This window comes from Rhinoderma darwinii, chromosome 7 (assembly GCF_050947455.1).
Source record: "Rhinoderma darwinii isolate aRhiDar2 chromosome 7, aRhiDar2.hap1, whole genome shotgun sequence".
NCBI lineage: Eukaryota > Metazoa > Chordata > Amphibia > Anura > Rhinodermatidae > Rhinoderma > Rhinoderma darwinii.
In genome coordinates, this window is record NC_134693.1 from 106,708,596 (window position 1) to 106,733,460 (window position 24,865).

The 24,865-nt window shown below is 43.2% G+C and overlaps 1 protein-coding gene across 1 annotated transcript in view; it reads left to right on the forward strand.

Annotated features, from left to right (window-relative positions):
- CYTH4 (cytohesin 4) overlaps window positions 1–24,865 on the forward strand; it is a 68,548-nt gene that overhangs the window by 12,772 nt on the left and 30,911 nt on the right. Inside the window, exons 2-7 of the mRNA XM_075832338.1 lie at window positions 159–232; window positions 1,319–1,383; window positions 1,473–1,539; window positions 6,217–6,335; window positions 7,429–7,509; window positions 11,399–11,511. Coding sequence (XP_075688453.1) covers window positions 159–232; window positions 1,319–1,383; window positions 1,473–1,539; window positions 6,217–6,335; window positions 7,429–7,509; window positions 11,399–11,511 — 519 coding nt within the window. The remainder of the gene's footprint in view (window positions 1–158; window positions 233–1,318; window positions 1,384–1,472; window positions 1,540–6,216; window positions 6,336–7,428; window positions 7,510–11,398; window positions 11,512–24,865) is intronic.

Here is a 24,865-nt window from a genome sequence, read left to right on the forward strand (position 1 = left end):
GGTGTTACCAAACTGGTGACAGATCCTCTTTAAATGGTACTGTAAGTGGAGGTTTGATGAACTTTCACTCAATTCTACAAATATTTGTATTTTGTACAGTTAATGGTACGTTTTCCTCTAGAATAATTCTAAATGCATTTTTTGTTTTCTCTCAATAGGAAACGCCATGGCTCAGACAAAGGAGACAAAGATGACCTTATCAACTAGAGATGAGCTAATGGAGCAAATTAAAGTGTGTTGGTACACCACTCTGAATCCATCCTGAGCTGCTTACCCAAGAGATATTCTTTACTTGTATTTTCTAATATACAGTGTAATTTTTTTGTGTGTTTGTGCTATGATTCAGTTGTAGTACACAATTTGCAGCAACTTTTTTTTAACTCTACAGTGACACGGAGTAGCCTGGCCTTACTTGTATGTCAGATTAGTTTGGTATTTTTGCAAGGTTGCTTGCAATATTATAGTAAGGCATAAGTCGTGGTAACTGCAACTTTTCAGTGAATTGCAGGCGAGTCTGTGTTTCCATGTCCTAAAGTGTCCACCTTTTAACACTATGTTGTTTTTAGGTCCAACATTCTGTGCAGATTAATTTGCCAATACGGATGTATCTTTATCTTGACTTTGAACGCATTAAATACAGTGTCAAGAAACTTTAACTTGACTTTTTCAATGACTTTAAAATGTCTTTGTTGTGCGATATCAACGCTGCAGGAAGTTATCAGTCAAGATAAACTTGGCTACATCTGTACATCGTTATAGTGGTCGGAGCTCCGCATCTTTCTGATATAGAACTCCAAATCCTCTGTATAGACATAGAGTGAAAGGGTAACATTTTTGATGACTGCAGCCACCACAAAGCGGAACTTCTGAGCTTTATACTGTTATATAATTGAGTTCAGTGTATAAACAGTCTGCAGTAAGCTCCTAGGCTCCCCATTTTATAATTTAACTCTATGTCTATGCAGCACATTTGGAGCTCTATATCAGAAAAGTGGAGCTTTAAATTCTATAAATATATAATAACAATAACAAAAACACTAGTACACAATTTTGGACCTATTTAAAAAAATAAAATTTGAGTATCTAACCATAGGGACTCTGCAAAGTCTTTAAGGCCAATGTGTACATCTGCATAGGTCATACATTATTGGATGTGGTACAAATACACTAAATATATACTCAATGTTCTCACTGTATTTAAATGTCTTCCCTTTTTCAGTATTATTCTTTAAACTTTACAACTTCTAGGCTCTACCTATTAATGTTGGTGCTCTTTTTGAAACCCTTTGTGTTCTTTCTTCCCAACTATTTGGAGCAGAACTTGCAGAATGATATAACAGAAATTGTGGCTGAAATAGATGATTTTGAGCGCTTGCAGTTAAGGTGAGAGGAATTTACTATGTGGACTTAGCATAAACATGGAGTGCTGCTATTAAGATTTTTCATCTACGTTTTGATTTGTTTTTTTATAGCCGAAAAATACAGAGGGACAATGAACTGCTCAGTGCAAGCAGGAAATTTAACATGGATCCAGAGAAGGTGAGTTTATAAGAACTAGAAAATGATGTGGAATTATACAGTGTGTTATTAGCACATCTAGAGTTTAGACCATAGACCAGTGGCAGTGGGGCAGCTATAGGGGATTCAGAAGTAGCATCGCACCTGGGCCTTGGTGCATCATCTGTCATATAAGAACACACCGGTAATATAAAAGGCACATGTCTGCAAGGGCCCAGGAGCTTTAAGTTACGTCTCTAACCAATGTTGTTATGCCTGTGGCCCTCTCGCCTTACACTACAATTCCCAGCATTCCCCAACAGCTGAAGACTCCCGAGGTTCCACATTTACGCCTCATGCACACAACCGTAACTTTGATCTGCAATTACAGATCCCATTTATTTTATGGAATGTGTCTGGGTTGCAAAAAAAAGGACATGACCTATTTTTTAATTTACGGACCGTGCTCTTATGCTTTATAATGGGAGCATGGCCTGCAGATGCACGTGACTGTCCAAAGCCATGTGCAGGGGGCCTTAGAGTGACCATTCGAGGTTTAGAGTTTTCCCTCTAAGCTGTGTGCTCTGGAAAGTAATGAGTTAAAACAAAATTCTAATAAGGTTAACAAGCCTAATAGCAGTTGTACCTGTCTGCGGGAATTGGAATTATAAACCCTATCATTTCCAGAGTGTAAAGCTTAGAGGAAACAGTGGTTCCAACTATCTCCAACAAAAGTCCATTCACATACAGTTAGGTCAAGAACTATTTGGACAGTGACACAAGTTTTGGCATTTTAGCTGCTTACCCAAACATATTAAATACACAGTTATATAATCAATATGGGCTTAAAGTGCAGACTCTCAACTTTCATTTGAGGAAGGGTTTAGGAAATACAGATCTTTAATATGTAGCAGCCTCTTTTTCAAGGAATCAAAGGTAATTGAACAATTATCTCAAAAGCTATTTAATGGGCTGCATGGGCTATTCCCTCATTAATTCATCATCAATTAAGCAGGTAAAAGGTCTTGGGTTGATTCCAGGTGTAGCATTTGCATTTGGAAGCTGTTGCTGTGAACCCACAACATGAGGTCAAAGGAACTCTCAATGCAATCGTTAGGCTGAAAAAAAATGAAGAAATCCTTAAGAGAGATATCACAAATATTAGTGGCCAAATCAACAGTTTGGTACATTCTTGAAAAAAAAGAGCGCACTGGTGATCTTGTGAACTCCAAAATGCCTTGATGTCCATGGAAGACAACAGTGGTGGATGATCGCAGAATCCTTTCCATGGTGAAGAAAAAACCCTCACAACATCTACCCAAGTGAAGAATACTCTTCTGGAAGTAGGTGTATCAGTATCTAAGTCTACCATACAGAGAAGACTTCATGAGAGCAAATACAGAGGGTTCACCACAAGGTGCAAACCATTAATCAGCCTCAAAAATAGAAAGGCCAGATTAGACTTTGCCAAACAACATGTAAAGAAGCCGCCCAGTTCTGGAACAGCATGAAACTAAGATCAACCTGTACTAGAATGATGGGAGGAGGAAAGTATGGAGAAGACTTGGAACGGCTCATGATCCAAAGCACACCACATCCTCTATAAAACATGGTGGAGGCAGTGTGATGGCATGGGCATGCATGGCTGCCAAAGGCGCTGGATCATAAGAGTTTATTGATGATGTGACTGAAGACAGAAGCAGCTGGATGAATTCTGAAGTGTTCAGGGATTTACTTTCTGCTCAGATTCTACCAAATGCAGCAAGGTTGATTGGACGTCTCTTCACAGTACAGATGGACAATGACCCAAAATATACTGCGAAAGCAGCTCAGGATTTTTTAATGCAAAGAATTGGAGTATTCTGCAATTCCCAAGTCAATCACCAGATCTCAACCCGATCGAGCTGCATTTCACTTGCTTAAGACAAAACTTAAGGCAGAAAGACCCACAAACAAGCAACAACTGAAGATGGCTGCAGTAATGGCCTGGCAAAGTATCACAAAAGAGGAACCCCAGAGTTTGGTGATGTCCATGGGTTCCAGACTTCAGGCAGTCATTCCCTACAAAGGATTCTTTACAAAGTATTAAAAACATTTTTTATTTATGGTAATGTTAATTTGTTTATTTACTTTTGAGCCCCTGAAATGAGGCGGCTGTGTAGAAAAATGGATGAAATTCCTAAACGTTTCACAGGATATTTTTGTTTAACCCCTTGAATTAAGCCTGAAAGTCTTCACTGCAATTGCATCTCAGTTGTTTCATTTCAAATCCAATGTAGTGGCACACAGAGCCCAAATCATGAAAATTGTGTCACTGTCCAAATACTTCTGGACCTAACTGTAATTGTCCACTCACACGACACTCAATTCTGTAGCATAACATCAATTGTTGCAAGTATACAGCCTAAGTACACAGAATTGTAGTATCTCTAGAAAACATAGGTGAAGGTAAAGCGATTTATTGTCCACAGAGGGACCTCAATGTAGTTTATAAGAATTTTGCTAACTTTTATGCTAAGTTGGTAAGAGGTTTACACAGCATATGTTCAGGCTGAAAATACGATGCGGATTTCAAGAGAAAACAGTTTGTGAAAGACAGGTGTTTTTGGAACTGATTTTCAAAGAGTTTTTTTATTGTTACAATAATTTTTTAAGTCTATTTTAAGGTGTATTTTCAAAGCAATTTTTGATGTGCTAGTGGGAAATTAGAAAAATCCAGGCATTTTTATTAAGCAGCATAAAAATACGCCTCATATTGAAATCTATGGGAAACTGTTTGTAGGCGTATGTCAAGTGTATTATAGAGCTTAATACGAGTGCTTTACGCTCTGAAATACCCCTGAAAATATGCCGTGTGAGTGTGAACATGGCCGAAGGAAGGATGTGGCAATTTACAGTAGCGGGCATAATATCTACTTTGTGCGTTTGACTCAAGGAACCACTATCAATGCTCACATGCACATTCCTATGAATGAACATTTATATAAGAAACATTGCTCCAAAGTGTAATATTTGCATAATAATATGCCCATCAACAGCATTTCCATACCATAGATTTCATACATGCTGTATATGTAAGGGAGATATGCATAGTCCATTATAGGGATGAAGTAATTACAATCAGGATTGGGGTAAGGCCATAAAAGTCAGAGTAAACATTAGTATATGAAGTATAACAAACTCTTAAAGAGGAATAACTGGATCAGCGCAGCAGCCTGTGGTGGATATCAGAGTTAGGACTGGGATAAGTTGTAGGCCGAGAACTCAATCACCTAAGCACCATTGAGGAGGACGGGGGCAATTCATGGACTTAAAGTGTAGCCAAACTTCTGACATGTCATAATGACATGTCAGAAGTTTGAATTAGTGGATGTACGAGCACTGAGACCCCCACCAATCGCTAGAACGAAGCAGCTGAAGCGCTCGTGTAAGTGCTCAGCCGCTTCGTGTCTGTTCGGCTTTTTCGGAAATAAATGTATCGGTGTACGGACTCAATAGAAAGTCTATGAGCCCGTACTCCGATATATCGGCTTTCCGGAAAAAGCCGAACAGACACGAAGCGGCTGAGCGCTTACACGAGCGCTTCAGCTGCTTCGTTCTAGTGATTGGTGGGGATCTCAGTGCTCGGACCCCCACCAATCCAAACTATGACATGTCAGAAGTTTGTCAAACATTTAGCTACACTTTAAAATTTATTTATACAGCTAATCGGACATTGTGTCCAAGTAACTGAAAATGCTGTCGTTTCGAAGTCCAATTCCCCTACACTAAGGCCTTATTCACACCAGCGTATTTCACATCCATGTGCTGTCTGTATTTTTCACGGACACCACACCCGCGCAAAATGGACATGCACTCAAAACCGATACGTTCATGAGAACAAGGCCTAAAGAGAAGTGTTTATTGGTGAGGAAGCTGCCCCCTGTCATGAAGGTACAGATTTTTTCTGTGTGACAGTCACCCACTGTAAGCAATTAGCGCTTCTCTGTAGATAGAATCAACTGTTGACGGCTTTCACACAAGGGTAATACAGGTGCTTTTTTGCACCCGTATTATGGACACAACACCCGGATCTCCCGTTGTTCATCGGAAATGATGTTAGAGCACACCAAAGAGACATATGGTGCTTTAATTCCAGTTTTCAATGTATATTCATTGTCAGGACACTGCAGTAATGTTATAGTGTGTTGTGGCTGCACATAGCGATATAGTTATATCGCTATGTGCAGAGTAAATGAATGGAGAGAAGTGTATGATGCTGATTGGTCAGTGTCATACACTTATCTCCACGCCCAGTTGTCCATTGAGAAACTCATTAGCATAAAGCTAATATAGGTCATAACTCAATAATAACTAAATAAAAAAACACTGCTGTGATCTACATTACAGCGCCAATCACATCATGTACAATATAGGCCACTTATAATGTGGTGACAGAGCCTCTTTAAGCTGGAGTCACTGATCATAGTAGTGTACCAGAATGGGGCAAAAAAAAAAACAAGTAGCCAACACTGAGCACTGACCTGAATAAACAGCAGGTAATGGCCAAGGAAAGATAGTTTTACCCATTCACATGCCATTATTTACTTATATTAGTCATCCTGCTATTTCCACTAAATATGGCTTTTGCTTTTAGTATATGCCTTGTTATTATGCAGCATGTTATTAAATGTATTTTTTTTTTTTTTACTTATTTATTTATTTATATATGATATACAGGGAATTCAGTTGCTGATCACAAAGAAGTTTGTGGAAAAAGAGCCAGAACAAATAGCATGCTTCCTATATAATGGTTCAGGACTCAGCAAGGCTGCCATAGGCGAGTACCTTGGACAAAGGTTAGTACATAAAAAATAGATGTATGTATTAAAGGGGTTTTACAGGACTAGAAAATCATGGATGTTATTTACAGAAACAATGCCATACATGTCCATGGGTTTTGCCTGGTATTGCAGTTCAGCTCTAATAAAGTAAATGGGGCTCATCTGCAATACCACACACAACCTGTGAATGGATGTGGTGCTGTTTTTAGAAGAAAGCAACCATATGTTTTTAGTCTTGTACATTTAGTCTTGTACACAAATTATAACTGCTACCTTTGTACTAACAAATCACAAATCAGCTTGCCCATCGGTCTGTCAGCAGACAGCTTCTCTATCAGTCTGTCAGCAGACACAAACATCAGTCATCAGTATAACAGTACTGTATGTGAAATAAATCCTATTTAAATCAGCATTAAATTGCAGCAACAGAACAATCCCAGGGATCATTACGCTAATGACAAAGCCGATAATTATGTTATAATAGCCATTATATTTTATAATGAATTACAACAATAAAAACAACTACAAGTGATACTGCTGTACATGTGACGATTAGATTAACAGGCCACTACTTATACAGACTTCTCTCACAGCTCGAATCCGTGTGGCCCTTCAAGCTGCAGAACAAATTGGCTTATTTTCAGAAATAATAGCAGTCTGTTCATCCTCTTTCATTACTGATCTTTTATGCCGGTCATTATCTTTATACTGGAACAATCATCAGAAGGAGAACACTGCAAACATGGAGACCTCACCTGCTGGGTTGCACTATAACCGTTCATTCATTAATTCTAATATAGAAATAAAAACCACAATGAATATATAGTTTCGCAACAAACAGATGTAGCAGCGCTGAGCCTGTCATTCTGTGGATTTCCAAAGGAAAGAAATGTAAACTTATTATAACGCACTGATTTATCCTGGTGCATAAGAAATAGCTTAATGTTACGTTTAGCTCTGCTGAATGTGGAATTTTAACATCTAAATGGGTCAACAACCTGTTTTTTTTCCTTTATTTTCCATTGTATCTTCCCTTTGCTGTTATTTTCCTCTTTTGTCCCCATCCCATTTCCTTCCTAAACTTTTCTCTTTTGTTCTATCTCTCCAGGGAGTCACTGAATATTCAGGTTCTAAAGGCTTTCATTAAATGCCACAACTTCAACAAACTCAGTCTTGTAGATGCTCTGAGGTGAGAATCTTACTATATCGGCATCCAAACTTCTCACTATCACAGCTCATAACATAATACACACACGTTTCAAATTGTTCTATATTTTTATGTAATTAAAGACTATTTATACTTTTGAATAGATTTTTTTAATAAATTTTTTGGGCATTTTTAAGCACTTTTATACTTGACTTTGATTTTTCTTAACGATACAGCATCTATGTATTCTGTATACATATAAGCTGTATCATTCTCTCTCAGCCGATCGGCTGAGAGCGGATCCTGTTTATGTGTAACACACAGGATCTGTCTAATATCTATCACATTTCAGTTCATCAACTCAGATGTGATCGATATTAGTTAGATCCTGATTCAGAAACACACAGGACCTACTCTTAGCCGAGCCGTCAGATCAGCTGAACTAACGGAATCGGATGAGAGAGAGCAATACAGCTTTAGGATACATAGAGCCTGTATCGTAAAATGGAAAAAAAATGTAATAGAAATCAATTATAAAAGTGCTTAAAAACACAAAAAAAATTAATTGAATTTAAAAAAAACATCATTCAAATGGGTGCATAGCCTTAAAAGCCTTTTTCTGAGACAATTAAGGCCCATGCATACAAACGTATTTTTGCGGGCGCAATTCACCCGCAAATCCCATTTATTTCAAAGGGCCCATGCACACGACCGTGGTTTCCACGGTCCGTGCATGGCCCAGAAGCCTGGACCGCAAAAAGAACGGACATGTCTTATTACGGCCATGTTTTGCGGTCCAGGCTCATATAAATTAATGCACGCGGCCATATGCACGACCAGCAATTTGCGGGCAGCCCGCGGGTGACACTCTGCGGCCGTCCAACCCGAAAATCACGGCCGTGCACATGGCTACGGTCGTGTGCATGAGGCCTAAGTGCCTGGATGTTTTTCTGTACTCAAACATTGACTCTCCCTCCCTGCAATCGTCCAAAAGATTGACAGTGAAATACTATTTCACTCCACCTTCATTAAAGAGGCTCTGTCACCAGATTTTGCAGCCCCTATCTGCTATTACAGCAGATCGGCGCTGCAATGTAGATTACAGTAACGTTTTTATTTTTAAAAAACGAGCGTTTTTGGCCAAGTTATGACCATTTTCGTATTTATGCAAATGAGGCTTGCAAAAGTACAACTGGGCGTGTTGAAAAGTAAAAGTACAACTGGGCGTGTATTATGTGCGTACATCGGGGCGTGTTTAATACTTTTACTAGCTGGGCTTTCTGACGAGAAGTATCATCTACTTCTCTTCAGAACGCCCAGCTTCTGGCAGTGCAGATCTGTGACGTCACTCACAGGTCCTGCATCGTGTCAGACGAGCCGGCACCAGAGGCTACAGATGATTCTGCAGCAGCATCGGTGTTTGCAGGTAAATCGATGTAGCTACTTACCTGCAAACGCTGATGCTGCTGCAGAATCAACTGTAGCCTCTGGTGCCGACACGATGCAGGACCTGTGAGTGACGTCACAGATCTGCACTGCCAGAAGCTGGGCGTTGTGAAGAGAAGTGGATGATACTTCTCATCAGAAAGCCCAGCTAGTAAAAGTAGTAAACACGCCCCGATGTACGCACATAATACACGCCCAGTTGTCAGTGGCGGATTATCATTAGGGCGTTTCGGGCGGTCGCCCGGGGCCCAAGACTGCCAGGGGGCCCAAGGAGCCTATGACCGCCCGAACCCCCTCATGCCCAGTGGCGTCGCTAGCACCGGAGGGAGCCCCGGTGCCAGGACCGCACCTGTCAGGCGAGGGGAGCTTTGCTTCTACTTAGCAGCCGTGGTCTGTGCTGCTTTAGAAGCTCCCCCTCCAGCCCCCCTTCCCTGCTCTAAACATCTCTGCTGCTAGCTGTCGGGACATGGGGGAGGGGAGACTGTCGGCGGGCTCTGTGCTGTGAGCAGGAGAAGAGCTGCAGTGAAGACATAAAAGGTAAGTGCATGTGTGTTTAATATCCATATTCATGTGTGTTTAATGTCCATATTCATGTATGTTTAATGTCCATATTCATGTATGTTTAATGTCCATATTCATGTATGTTTAATGTCCATATTCATGTATGTTTAATGTCCATATTCATGTGTTTACAAGGTGTACTTTGTGTATAATGTGCATACTCGTGTATAATGTGCCTACTTAGTGTATAATGTGCATACTCGTGTGTACTTTGTGTACTATGCATACTTTGTGTATAATGTGCCTACTTTGTGTACTTTGTGCATAATGTGTGTACTTTGGGTACTGTGCGTACTTTGTGCATAATGTGCGTACTTTGTACTGTGCGTACTTTGTGCATAATGTGCGTACTTTGTGCGTACTTTGTGCATAATGTGCGTACTTTGTGCATAATGTGCGTACTTTGTGCATAATGTGCCTACTTTGTGCATAATGTGCCTACTTTGTGCATAATGTGCGTACTTTGTGCATAATGTGCGTACTTTGTGCATAATGTGCCTACTTTGTGCATAATGTGCGTACTTTGTGCATAATGTGGTACTTTGTGTACTGTGCATACTTTGTGCATAATGTGCATACTTTGTGCATAATGTGCGTACTTTGTGCATAATGTGCGTACTTTGTGCATAATGTGCCTACTTTGTGCATAATGTGCGTACTTTGTGCATAATGTGGGTACTTTGTGCATAATGTGCGTACTTTGTGTACTTTGTGCATAATGTGTGTACTTTGTGCATAATGTGCGTACTTTGTGCATAATGTGGTACTTTGTGTACTGTGCATACTTTGTGCATAATGTGCGTACTTTGTGTACTTTGTGCATAATGTGCGTACTTTGTGCATAATGTGCCTACTTTGTGCATAATGTGCGTACTTTGTGCATAATGTGCATAATGTGCGTACTTTGTGCATAATGTGCCTACTTTGTGCATAATGTGCGTACTTTGTGTACTTTGTGCATAATGTGCGTACTTTGTGCATAATGTCCTTACTTTGTGCATAATGTGCGTACTTTGTGCATAATATGGTACTTTGTGTACTGTGCGTACTTTGTGCATAATGTGCCTACTTTGTGTACTTTGTGCATAATGTGGTACTTTGTGTACTTTGTGCATAATGTGCGTACTTTGTGCATAATGTGCCTACTTTGTGTACTTTGTGCATAATGTGCATAATGTGCGTACTTTGTGCATAATGTGCGTACTTTGTGCATAATTTGCGTACTTTGTGCATAATGTGGTACTTTGTGTACTGTGCGTACTTTGTGCATAATGTGCCTACTTTGTGTACTGTGTGTACTTTGTGCATAATGTGCGTACTTTGTGCATAATGTGCGTACTGTGTGTACTTTGTGCATAATGTGCCTACTTTGTGTACTAGTGTTTAGGTAGTGTTAGCAATAGTTACGGCGCGGCAGGGTGGTGGTGGAGAAGGGGGGCCCAAGTTTGGGTAACAGCCCAGGGCCCATGGTCTTCTTAATCCGCCACTGCCAGTTGTACTTTTACTTTTCAACACGCCCAGTTGTACTTTTGCAAGCCTCATTTGCATAAATACAAAAATGGCCATAACTTGGCCAAAAATGCTCGTTTTTAAAAAATAAAAACGTTACTGTAATCTACATTGCAGTGCCGATCTGCTGCAATAGCAGATAGGGGTTGCAAAATCTGGTGACAGAGCCTCTTTAAGTTACATAAGCTAAATTTACATGAACATACTGTAGAGACCCCATTTAGCAGGATCCAAAGAAAAGACATCCCTCGTCTATCCTATTTTCTTGAAATCTTGTAGAAAACTATTCTTCAACAGTAGTTTTAATCAATAAACAACTTCTCCTTGTTCTCCAAACTGTTAAACCTGCGCAAGATCTGTTTTATTCCCGCAAACCAAAATAACAACTAAAGCTCCAAGCTCTATGTTCTTCCAGGCGATTACTAGGTAGTTTTCGGTTACCAGGAGAAGCACAGAAGATTGACCGGATAATGGAGTCTTTCTCAGCTCACTACTGCCAATGTAACCCGAGCACCTTCAAGTCTACAGGTGACCAAAAACAGCACAACAAATTATTATAATTATTAGAAATATAGAAATGATTACATGATCAGAACGGTTATTAGTTATTTATAACTGATCACTGATAGGAGGGGAAATTATTGTCAAATTCTTGAGTTTATCCTATACTCTATGTCTCATACATGTTATTATAATGTTAGACATTTAGCTCACTCAGATGATCTCTACTTATCTAAAGGTAACACCACACAGCATAGTCGACCACCCATCACACTGACCTAGAACTAGATATGAGTTGGCTTTTATAAAGACCTTGAACTTGCAGATTTCTCCCCCAACGAACAGTCAGAAGAATTTTGTCCTGTGTATAACTCCCACTATCACCTTATCCAATGAAGCCGCAGCAGAGCTCCAGACAGTCCTTGGGCTTTGTACTTTTCGATTGGATTGGATACTAACAAGATGCAAAACTTTGGCATAATGGATATTGTGCCTTAAAATTCATCATTCAACCCCTGCCCTAGGCTTGGGGCTACACACAATTTTTTGTCAAACACCTTCTATTGCAAAACTTTTTCTTATTGGGACATTTATTGCACAATAGTTGCATGAAAATCTCATGAAATTGGTATGTGTGTATGTGTGTATATATGTGTATATATATATATATATATATATATATATATGTGTATATATATATATATATATATATATATATATATATGAGACTCTTGTGTTGCACAATATATTCTGATGGACTGCAACTATTTCCAAACGTCCATTTTTATAGATTGATGTTTCTTTAACTATTTTAAGGGTATAACAGTTACAGCAAATTAAGTTTATTCTTTGAATAATAACAAGTAGTTAAAAGTCCTCATAGTTTTCAAGTTCTCTGCTTTCAGTCAGGGGCGTAACTAGGAAAGACTGGGCCCCATAGCAAACTTTTGACTAGGCCCCCCTCCCCTCAGTGCCACACACAACCCCCTTGTAGATAGTGACCCCTGTAGATTGTGGTATACAGCCCCCTGTAGATTGTGCCATACAGCACCCCTGTAGACAGTGCTATACAGCCCTTCTTTAGACAGTGCTTTACAGGCCCATCCTGTAGACAGTGTCACACCCCACTTGTGGATAGCGCCCCCTACCTGCCCATTGTAGATAGTGCCATACATCCCCCTGTAGATAACACCATACAGCCCTCCTATAGATAGCGCCATACAACCCTCCTTGTAGATAGTGCCACACAGTTCTCCCTTGTATATAGTGCCGCACAGCCCCCCTCCCTTGTATACAATGCCACACGGTCCCCCTCACTTGTATATAGTGCCCCACAGCCCTCTATCAGTGGCGGATTAAGTGTACCATGGGCCTTGGGCTGTTGATAGAACTTGGGCCCCCCTCACACAGAGTTCACAGCAGCACAGAATCTGCACGCTCCTCTCCTGAAATACTCTGTGCTGCTGTGAACTCTGCTCTTACCATTACGTGGTGACTTGCCAATCATTTGAAGGTGTTATTGAGGACAGGAGTGGATGAGAGGTAACAAACTGAGCTACGTAATGGTAAGAGCAGAGTTTACAGCAGCACTGAATCTGCACGCTCATCTCCTGAAATACTCTGTGCTGCCTTAAACTCTGTGGACAGGTCAGGATCCTGTTTTTTTTTAAATGCTGCACTGTAGCGCAGCCTTATATAATGGATCGAGCGGGTTCCCCAGCAGCATTTAAAAGAAACAGGATCCTGACCTGTCCACAGAGTTTAAGGCAGCACAGAGTATTTCAGGAGAGGAGCCTGTGATTGGCTGCAGAGGCCGCTGCAGCCTGTGATTGGTTGCAGAGGCCGCTGCAGCCTGTGATTGGCTGCAGAGGCCGTCACGTGGGATGAAGCGTCATCCCTGGAGGCCGGCCTTCTGACGTCATCCTGACGTGCGTGACCGCCACTACAGCCTGTGATTGGCTGCAGCGGCGACATGGATGAAACGTCATCGCTGGAGGCCGGACAGGAGGAATGTAAGTATGAACGTATTTGTAATTTTTTTTTATTACATTAAAATTTTATTTTCCGTGCGCCGAGCATGTACTGTCAAGGTTGTTGAAAGAGTTAGTGCAGCCCATTAACTCTATCAGCACCCTGGACAGTACCATGCTCGGCGCACGGAAATTACAGGTTCGGTCCGAATCGAACTTTTTCGTGAAATTCGGCGAACTAGCCGAACCGAGCTTTTCATAAGTTCGCTCATCTCTAGTCATAATGATGGCGGCTGCGAGAAAATCTCGCAGCCGCGCATCATACACTGATGACACATGGAGCCGTTAAGTGCCTTTTGCGCATGGAAAACGCCGCAGTTTTTGCGTGAGCAAAACGCACACGCTCGTGTAAATGAGGCCTAAAGGGTAAGTCAATTTTTAACAAACTTCTAACATGTCATAGTGACATGCCAGAACTTTTGATGGGTGGGGGTCCGGGTGCGGAGACTAAGCGGCAGAAGCGCTCATGTGAGCAAAGAGCCACTTAATTTCTGTTTGGCTTTTTCCAGAAAGCCAAAGTAGCGGTGTACGGGCTTATTGACTTTCTATGAGCCCGTACATAAGCTGCTCAGCTTTCCGGAAACAGAAACCAAGTGGCTCAGCGCTCACACGAGTGCTTCCGACGCTTAGTTTTAGTGATCAGAGGGAGTCGGCGAGAGACACTGCTTCCGTAACCATCATTCAGTTTTATGAGACTTACGGATGGTGGATATGTCATACATTTTTCTTATGGGAAAACTGAGGGCTGTATGGGGGGATTATATTGCAAGGGGAGGTGAGTTTGTCTGACTTCTGGGGGCTGTATAGGGAGGTCTGAGTGTCTGATTCTGACATCTCTGTGGGGGGGGGGGTAGCCCCCCCCATAGAGCCCGTCGCTCAGACCCCCCTATACAGCCCCCAGAAGTCAGACAATTTGACTTACCCTTGTAATATATTAGTAACTAGTGAGGGCTCTATGGGAAGGGGGGATTATACTGAATGGGGGAGGGGGGTTCTAACCATCTAAGTGACTCCAGAGGACTCCATGAAGGGGTAATAACCCCCCATCCCATCCCCCATAGAGCTCTCAGTATTTCAGTATTTATTATACAGCAGGGAGGGTTGAGCGTGTAACTCACTGCTGAGTGTCTATGGAGGGAAATTATTGTCCCCCCATAGAGTCCTCTGCAGTGAGTTACACCGCTCAGACCCCCCTGCTGTATAATAAATACTGAAATACTGAGAGCTCTATGGGGGATGGGATGGGGGGTTATTCCCCCCTTCATGGAGTCCTCTGGAGTCACTTAGATGTAAATTAAGATGGAGACGAACATGAACACTAACCTCCTCGTTGCTCCACCACCGCCCTTCTCGTCTGTTCCTCACTGGCGGTACGTGAAGCGTCAGAGGGGCGTGTTCTACTAGCAGACGCACGTCTGCTAGTCCTATCCAGCAATTGATATCCATCCCCCTCCTCATCAGCACTGCGCTGCCCTCTGTTGCAGTCCGCCCGCCCCTCCCTCTCAACGGCCATTAGCGGCGCTTTTTATGAACGGCCATTAGTGAGTCCGACCTTAAGCGATTTAAAATGATGTGCGTCCATATTATAATCCGCCACTGCCCTCTATAGATAGCGCCACATACAGATCCCTGTAGATATTGCCACATACAGCCCCTGTAGATAGCGCCACACACAGCCCCCTGTAGATAATGCCACACACAGCCAGCTGTAGTTAGTGACACACAGCCCTCCTCCCCTTGTAAATAGTGTCATACAGCCCCCCTTAGTATAGTGCTACACAGCCCACGTTGTTTATAGTGACACACAGCCCCCCTTAGTATAGTGCCATATGGCCCCCCTTGTATATAGTGCCACACAGCTCCCCCTTGTGTCTAGTGCCACACAGCTCCCATTGTATATAGTGCCACACAGCAATTTCCCCCTTGTATATAGTGCCACACAGCCCCCCTTGTATATGTGAGGACGCAGATACAAGTTAATGTGGCTGTCGCTAGCACCGAGGCCCCCTCCGGTGCTAGCGACGCCATCGGTTATGAGGATGCCTGTGCCGCCCGGCCCATAAATGCTATGGGACCGGGCAACTTGGGCCCTGTAGCAACTGCAGGCATGGGGCCCTGGGCAATTGCCCAGTTTGTCCCCACCCTTACGCCGGCCCTGCCCGTAGCCTCCCTGCTCTGCCATAATGTTCAATAGTATCTGCGTCCTTATAACGCAGATACTATTGGATGTGGCAACACTACCGCTGTAGCAGCCATAGCGGATGCTAACGGCGCCACCGGGCATGGAAGGCGGGGCCTGACGGCTGGCAGCACTGGCCCTCTCATGCCGCGGGCCCCATAGCAGCTGCTATGGCTGCTACAGCGGTAGTTATGCCACTGCTTTCAGTCATTCAATAGGAAGTTTCAATATTTACCATTGATTACTCCCAGGGGCTAAAAATCTATCCTGGTCATGTAATGGATACACAGGCTCCTACAAGAAAGAGCTCTGATAACTGTACTGAATCTGTAAAAGATAAATTTAGTCAGCACCTCCTAATAAAGTGAAATAAATGGGCACGTGCAAATCTGCTTTGACTGCAATGCAATAGCAAAAAAATAAAAATAAAACATGCAGCAGCACTGTACTGCACTATAGCTATAATCAGTGAAGCACCTGTGTGTCCATCACATGACCAGGACAGATTTTTATGCACTGGAAGTAAACAATGAAGGTTTCTATTTAATGACTGCATGCAGAGATCTTAAAAACTGTAAAGAAATTATACAAATAGTATATTGGAAAATTATATAACTTCTCATTATTCAATGAATAATCCTAACTTGCTAAATGCGTAATACCACTTTAACTAAAAAAATCTGGGTCAATATATTATTTCAGTGCATATGACTTGAATCTCTATAATCAATATCTGAATCAGTCTCTCAGTCAGAATTGCGCGTTTCTTTACTAACATTAAGTATGATTATAGCTAATTACAAAATGTAATATACTGATTCATTGTGGAAGCTTCAGACTCAAACTGGGGATGGATATTTGATCTGTCTACCACCAATGGATATTCCCTTTCATTTAACCACCAGTGTCTTGGCTTGTAGGGAATCACACTTAGCATAAACCATCGAAACTTCAATGTCCTTTTAAGCTTTGTTCATGCAGTTCAGTTCTGGTGCAGGTTTTGCTTCCTCTTATCTAGTTTAGTCATCCTCATCTCCTCATATACTTGTAATTTTTGCATAATCAGTTATTATACGAACCTATAGCATATTCCTATACAATTCTGCTCATCTGAAGACTACCAGTCTTTTACCAGAAAAAGGGTTCCAATAATAATAATAATAATAATAATAATAATAATAATATTATCTAATATCAAATACTAGTTGTTCATCTGTGTATGAATCCTGCTCATTTGCCTTTTTTTTATGCCTCATGCATACGTCTGTATTACAGATCCATGTAATATGTATCCATAGAATTATATGAGCCCTTACAGTTCCTCCTTGTGCCTCTGATTCAAAATTGTGTCATGGTCCCTCTCATGTCTTATTATGGAGGTATTCTCCCCTAGAAGAATTGTCACTATATGGCTCCATAATACATATAGACTCTGATTGCCCCTGTATAGGATCTGCATTGTTATGTGCATGAGCCCTTTGTTCAAAGTTCAAAAGTGTGTATGCTGAAGGAAACCTCCGTGAGCAACAATAGTATTTCCTAGAATACCTTTGTAATGGCATATGATGGAGCATAAAACTGTAGATATCTGATGTTAGTGTAAGGGAGAGAATTCAAGAGTATAAGCGCAGCATAGAATAAGTCTTGGAGATGGTCTAACAGGTTGAAACAATAGAAGCAGGATATTGGTCAACTGGTCAAAAAAGTAGCGGAAACAATAGTAAAACTAGAGGAGAAATTTTATTGAAGAAAGTGTACACTTGGGTGATAAAATTGTGATAAAAACCAAACCTGCTGAAGTTTTTTTCTTGCAGACACAGATATATAAAAATATATGTTCTCTATAGAAGTGCAAAAATATTTTGTATCTGAAAGCATACCATAAAATAAAAGACGTATTGTGAGCAGCAGAAGGAGGGGACATAGGCAGGGCAGGGAAGACGGCTTCTTCATGGTAAAGAAAATGGTTGCAAACACCACAAGTAATAGAAATTTTCTATAGATTTTATATACCTTCTTCACTCCCCCTCAAAACAAATATAAAAATAAAAATTACTGTAAGCATATATAGTACATCTCACTATTTGATAGGCCTGCTCCAGCTTGTGGTCTGATGCATTGATGTTTTGAACATCCTGTTTGAGAGAGATGACGTGGTCTCTGTGGAAACAGTAATTCGGTGTAATTTTAAAAATACAGAATGTTTCATTCCAGACAGTATTATTAAACTAGTCACATACAAAATGTGCATGTATTGTCCTGCATGTTCCCATCATAGCTAATAATATTGGATGTAGTATAGAAGCTCAAACCAGATTCAAGACAGAACAGGCTCAAGTATGCCGCCCACCATGAAAAAATACAATGTAAAAATGATGAATACGTTTTAGCATAGTCCAGCAATAAAGAAAGGCCGGAGCCTGACCGGGGTGATAGGAGGGGAAAGGTTAGGAGGCGGAGCCTAATCGGGAGTTAGATGGCACGCACAGACAGTTCAGCGCCATTAGCAGAGAGCTCACGCAGGGGAAGTTTCTTCTCTGCACTCTACAGTCCCCCTTGTTATAATGGTGGATGTTGGCGCTGTTTTTGAGAGACTTCAGTCTCTCGCCGGTGAGCGGGGCACGGAGTGGCTGCTGGAGCAGTTATCAGGTTTGGTCAGTGACCCAGCCGGGCCTACCGACGCAGTTCCCCGTTAGTTGAGGGTGGCCCGCTTCACAGGCGAGAGTTGTGATTGAGGGGGTAGCAGACCCCTTGCATGACAGGCCGCAGCGTTCCCGCAGGGCCTGCCCGACTTTGCCCTGAGGCTACAGCTCGAGTCCGGCGCAGGCTGGGGTCCTGGGTCCCCCACTGTGGGCCGCATGTCTCAGTCCGTCAGGAATCCCGCTTCCTGGCCGGACTCTGTGGAGTCGCGGTGGTCGTTCTTTTTGCCACGGGGGTCGCCCCCCCGGCTACAGTCGACGAGATCCTGGATCTGCGGTGGGTCGGCCTGGCGATGCTCCGGTCAGGCGACCCACCAGGGCTCGTGATGATGGGCTATTCAGGTAGAGAAGACAGCGCTCCGTGGTGGCGCTTCGAGTCAGCAGTGGGCGGCGCCCCGCCAGCTCTGGACGGATGGGGAGACAGGAGTCGTTACCTTTGTCAGCAAGGGAAGATCGAGGACCCTCGGGACATTGCAGGGCGTGCCCCTCCTGTGATACTGGCTCCGACCCGCCCCGTCTTGTGGTTTCCTTAAGGATGAAGTGGATTGTGCCGGTCTTCTGGATACCCCGGGTTCTTCTGGCTGGTGGGGTCACAACTCCCGCACAGCCCGGTGAGTCTTTGCCTTTTTCTTGTTCTATTCCCGAAGTTTTTAGATCCGAAGGGGTGGGGTTTGCATTGGGGTAGAGGGGTTACAGGAATCGGGTTCTGGGGGGTTTTGTCGTCAGTAGGTGGGGAGGTGTGCAAATTGTTGAGGAGCGTATGTGAGTTGTTAGCACGGTGTGATGGGTGTAGGTTGTTGGGGGGTACATCCCCGATACCGGAATAGGTTAGCCTGCCTAGTTTGGTCTTCCCTTCAGCGGGTGGTGGGTTAGCGGTCGGCGGGTCATCGTCGCGAGATGTGGGTGTGGCGGTGTCGGTGCAGATGGATAAAGATGGGGTAGTGGACAGGGTTCGTTTGGATGATAAACCCAAAGGTGAGGTTAATGTGTGCTTCGAAGGCCCACTCGGTGCCCATCTGAAACAGGAAGTGTGTGATAAGATATGGATGGACGAGTATGTGGACATTTTCTCCTTCTTCCCTCTTGGAAAATTTTATCTGGACAAGAGTAAAGGGGGTTTTACACTGGGCAATTATTGAGCAAACAATCCTTTATAGAACGCTTGTTGCCAATAATTGCCCTGCGTAAACAGGGCAGCAATCAGCAGATGAACGAGCAAATGCTCGTTCATCTGCTGATCGTATAATTTTACATAGCTCGTCTCCATACATAGCTCCTTGCGACTTGTTGATCGGCGCTTGCTGCACCGGACAAAATTGGCCAGTGTAATAGGGCCTTAAGTGTGTGGAGAGCAAGAAGGATGAGGAAGAGAAGCGCAGATACAGATTAATTTCACAGACCTTCCAGAACTGGCTTCAAGCATTTGCCATCTTGGTGAGTGTCATTGGGGAAAAGGCGCCAGAGAATTGTTTGGCACTTTTCTGTTATATGGACGCTATAGGCAAAGCGCACATGGTATATGGGGGTTTGACTTGGCTTCGATATGACAAGCAATTTAGACAGAGCAAGGCGGTTCGTCACAGCATCAGGTGGGACCAAAAGTTTATCGGGTTGTGGCTGCGAGTTATTGTTCCGGTGCATTTTAGCCAGTCCTTTCCTGGGGGGGGGGGGCCGGGTTAGCCAGCCAGTCCGGTCAATCCAGTCAAGGAGGTTAGCAGACCGGAGGGGTGGCAAAGTGCTTCAAAACGGGGAAGGGCAAAGTTGGACAGTGGGGTGGCCAAAGGTTGGCTGAGATGCTGACATATCTAAGTAGATTTCCTGATCATGTTCGGGCTGTTTTGTTGAAGGAGGGTTTCAGGGATTGTTTTCGTATCCCTTGCCCTCCTCATGAAGTCCCCTTTTCCCTGCATAACTTGAAGTCTGCCTATTAATTCCCATCAGTGGTGTCGGACAAGCTACAGAAGGAGGTTTCGCTGGGTAGGATGGCGGGTCTTTTCCTTTCTCCTCCATTTGATGATTTGGTAGTTTCCCCACTGGGTGTGGTCCCCAAGAAAGAACCGATACGTTTCGGCTCATTCACCAGCTCCCTCATCTGAAAGGTTTGTCAGTAAACGATGGCATTGACCCTTAACTATGTTCGGTGGTTTATACTTTGTTTGATGCGGCGGTGGAATGGGTTCGTTTCTATGACCAGGATGCGCCCATGGCCCAGACTGATATAGATCGGCTTTACGTCTCCTCCCGATGCATCTGGACAGTGTTCGGCTGTTACGTTGCTTCTGGGACGAGGCTTATTTTGCTGATCGCTGCCTCCTTATGGGCTGCTCAATTTCGTGCGGCTATTTTGAGGCTTTCAGTTGCTTCCTTGAGTGGGTAGTGCATGAAACAGCTGGGGTTGCATCTCTTATACACCATTTGGACAATTTTCTTTCAGTTGGCCTTGCGGGTTCCTCGGTGTGTTCCCTTCTACTGGCTACTGTGGAATGGGTTGCGCTGTGGTTCAGCTTCCCTCTGGCCCCGAAAAAAACTAAGGGACCGGAGTCTGAGTTGGTATTTTTGGGAATCCAGATTGATTCTGAGCATTTGGAATGCCGGCTGCCGGTGGACAAGCTGTCAGATCTGCGAGATGTCGTGGCGCGGGTCAGGTGTGTACGTAAGATTAGTCTTCGGATTCTCCAATCCCTGCTCGGGAAGCTTAACTTCGCCTGCCGCATCATGCCCATGGATAGGGATTTCTGGTAGGCGCCTGGCTGGGGCCATGGCGGGCGTCAGGGCTCCCCATCATTTTGTGCGATTGTCCAAAGAACACAGGGATGATCTGGGGGTCTGGCACAAGTTCCTGGGGATGTACAACAGGCGATCGCTCATCATGTCCCCGGTGCTGGATAGTTTGGATTGGGAGTCGTTCATACATCTGGGGGTCTGGGTTTCAGAGCTTTCTGTCAGGGGCAGCGGTGTGCGTCGAGATGGTCCCAGGCTTAGTTTGAGGAAAGTCTCGTTAGAAATCTTGCTCTCCTGGAACTGTTTCCAATTTTATTGGCAATTATGATTTAGGGTGATCGGTTCTGGGACAGGAAGATTATTTTTTCATTGCGATAACATGGGGGTGGTTTTGGTGATTAATAATGTGTCGGCATCCTCCCTCCCTGTTGTTCAATTTTTGCGCCGCCTGGTGCCCCTGAGCCTGTGGGGAATTGGCTTGGGGTAAAATTGTATTTTTTGGGCAGATTGACTTGCCAGACCCTCCTTCTTAGCTCCAAAGACTTCTTTCCTTTGAATGATTGTTTATATGTGTGAGAATGTTGATGTACACTGACGGTTATACATTTTCCATTTGATGTTGTTGTTTGTTAATAAAATGGCTGCTGTGGTCAACTTTATCCAATCAGGAGTTTGTCATTGTTTGAAAGGAATAGTGGTACAAAGGAGGGATTGGGAAGTTGGCTTTTATTCGGATAAGTGGAATGATCACCAAGACCGATCTCTATCATACCTCAGTCATGCATTTTCATTAGGGAAGTGACCACTCTTTTCAATAAGCATCGCACAGGGTACCCTTTAAGCAGGACAAGCTTTATTGGCACCTCTAACAGTTCCCTCTTACTTTAAGCCAAAATGACCCCATAAGAGTGTCAGCCAGAGTGTTCTCAATGACTGTTTTTCACCATGCATCAGAAAAGTGCCAGCCTCCATCCCTAATAACTGTGCCAGACAAAATGCCCCAATAAAAGTAACATGCCACAGTGTCCTCATGAGTATCAGCCTCATAAATGCCAGCCATAAAGCCTCCTCCATGACTAATAGCTATAGAACCCCCATTAAAGTAAACTATAATGAACCCCCATGAATACTACACACAATGCCCCTTCAGTGTATACTACAATATATACCCACCTGCAACGCAAAGTTACATGTGAGCACCCAGAGAGTGCGGGTTGCCGTTACAGTATGTGACACCACTTGGTCCTCCTTACCAGAAAGATGCTGCGGATTTTGTCAGCTAGGTACATATTTTATATGATCAGAAGTCGTTTTCTGGGAACACTGTTGCTGATCAAGTTAGGAAGTTAGGAAGGCATTGGCAGTTGCACTCTAGGCAGCTGCCTATTTTGCTTACTCGCTGTTCTGGCACGGCCCTACAGAAGAATTGTGACTCTAAGCAAAAGTATAATATTGGACGGGCTATCCGGGATTTTAAAATTGATGGCCTATCCTAGGATAGGCCATCAATATTAGATCATTGGGGGTCCGACTCTCAGCACCACCACCAATCAGCTGTTTGCAGGGGCTACGGCGCTCGTACAAGTGCGCTCCCTTCTTTGTTTATACTGATTTTATTTTTGTTTATAATTGCACACGCCGTTACATCGTAGTGGCTGTGCAAAGTATTGAAGCATGGGATAGTGCAACAATACCTCGCACAGCCGCTATGAATGTAACGGCATGTGCAAGTACGAAGAAGTATGATATAAACACGGAGCAGCTGATCCGCGGGGGTGCCGAGAGTCGGATCCCCTTGTTCTAATATTGATGGCCTAACGTAAGGATATGCCATCCGTTTCAAAATCCCGGACAACCCCTTTGGTTATTACAAAATATTCAAGTTGAAAGTCGTCTCCCACCCCATAAATTCACTCTTATCTGGGAGAGTTGGGTAGTTCAGCTTTTCTGTTTTCTCTCGAGCATGACATTGCCCTTCTGGTGTCAAGCTCTAGTGGAAGCAAGCTATTGGACTAGACATATATAAACGTTTGTGAAATAGGAGTTAACTCCTACAGTAATTTCAACTTTTCCCAAAGTCACACTTTCAAATATGCAGTCAAACCCCCTCAGCCTAGCTGTACAGAAGAGACACACCAATGGTTTATTCACTGACTCCTCGTAATATACACGTACAGTGAAGGGAATAAGTATTTGATCCCTTGCTGATTTTGTAAGTTTGCCCACTGTCAAAGACATGAACAGTCTAGAATTTTTAGGCTAGGTTAATTTTACCAGTGAGAGATAGATTATATTTAAAAAAAAAACAGAAAATCACATTGTCAAAATTATATATATTCATTTGCTTTGTGCACAGAGAAATAAGTATTTGATCCCTTCGGCAAACAGGACTTAATACTTGGTGGCAAAACCCTTGTTGGCAAGCACAGCAGTCAGACATTTTTTGTAGTTGATGATGAGGTTTGCACACATGTTAGATGGAATTTTGGCCCACTCCTCTTTGCAGATCATCTGTAAATCATTAAGATTTCGAGGCTGTCGCTTGGCAACTCGGATCTTCAGCTCCCTCCATAAGTTTTCGATGGGATTAAGGTCTGGAGACTGGCTAGGCCACTCCATGACCTCAATGTGCTTCTTTTTGAGCCACTCCTTTGTTGCCTTGGCTGTATGTTTCGGGTCATTGTCGTGCTGGAAGACCCAGCCACGAGCCATTTTTAATGTCCTGGTGCAGGGAAGGAGGTTGTTACTCAGGATTTGACGGTACATGGCTCCATCCATTCTCCCATTGATGCGGTGAAGTAGTCCTGTGCCCTTAGCAGAGAAACACCCCCAAAACATAATGTTTCCACCTCCATGCCTGACAGTGGGGACGGTGTTCTTTGGGTCATAGGCAGCATTTCTCTTCCTCCAAACACGGCGAGTTGAGTTAATGCCAAAGAGCTCAATTTTAGTCTCATCTGACCACAGCACCTTCTCCCAATCACTCTCAGAATCATCCAGATGTTCATTTGCAAACTTCAGACGGGCCTATACATGTGCCTTCTTGAGCAGGGGGACCTTGCGGGCACTGCAGGATTTTAATCCATTACGGCGTAATGTGTTACAAATGGTTTTCTTGGTGACTGTGGTCCCAGCTGCCTTGAGATCATTAACAAGTTCCCCCCGTGTAGTTTTCAGCTGAGCTCTCACCTTCCTCAGGATCAAGGATACCCCACGAGGTGAGATTTTGCATGGAGCCCCAGATCGATGTCGATTGACAGTCATTTTGTATGTCTGCCATTTTCTTACTATTGCACCAACAGTTGTCTCCTTCTCACCCAGCGTCTTACTTATGGTTTTGTAGCCCATTCCAGCCTTGTGCAGGTCTATGATCTTGTCCCTGACATCCTTAGAAAGCTCTTTGGTCTTTTGCCCATGTTGTAGAGGTTAGAGTCAGACTGATTAATTGAGTCTGTGGACAGGAGTCTTTTATACAGGTGACCATTTAAGACAGCTGTCTTTAATGCAGGCACCAAGTTGATTTGGAGCGTGTAACTGGTCTGGAGGAGGCTGAACTCTTAATGGTTGGTAGGGGATCAAATACTTATTTCTCTGTGCAAAATGCAAATAAATATATATAATTTTGACTATGTGATTTTCTGTTTTATTTTAAATATAATCTATCTCTCACTGGTAAAATTAACCTAGCCTAAAAATTCTAGACTGTTCATGTCTTTGACAGTGGGCAAACTTACAAAATCAGCAAGGGATCA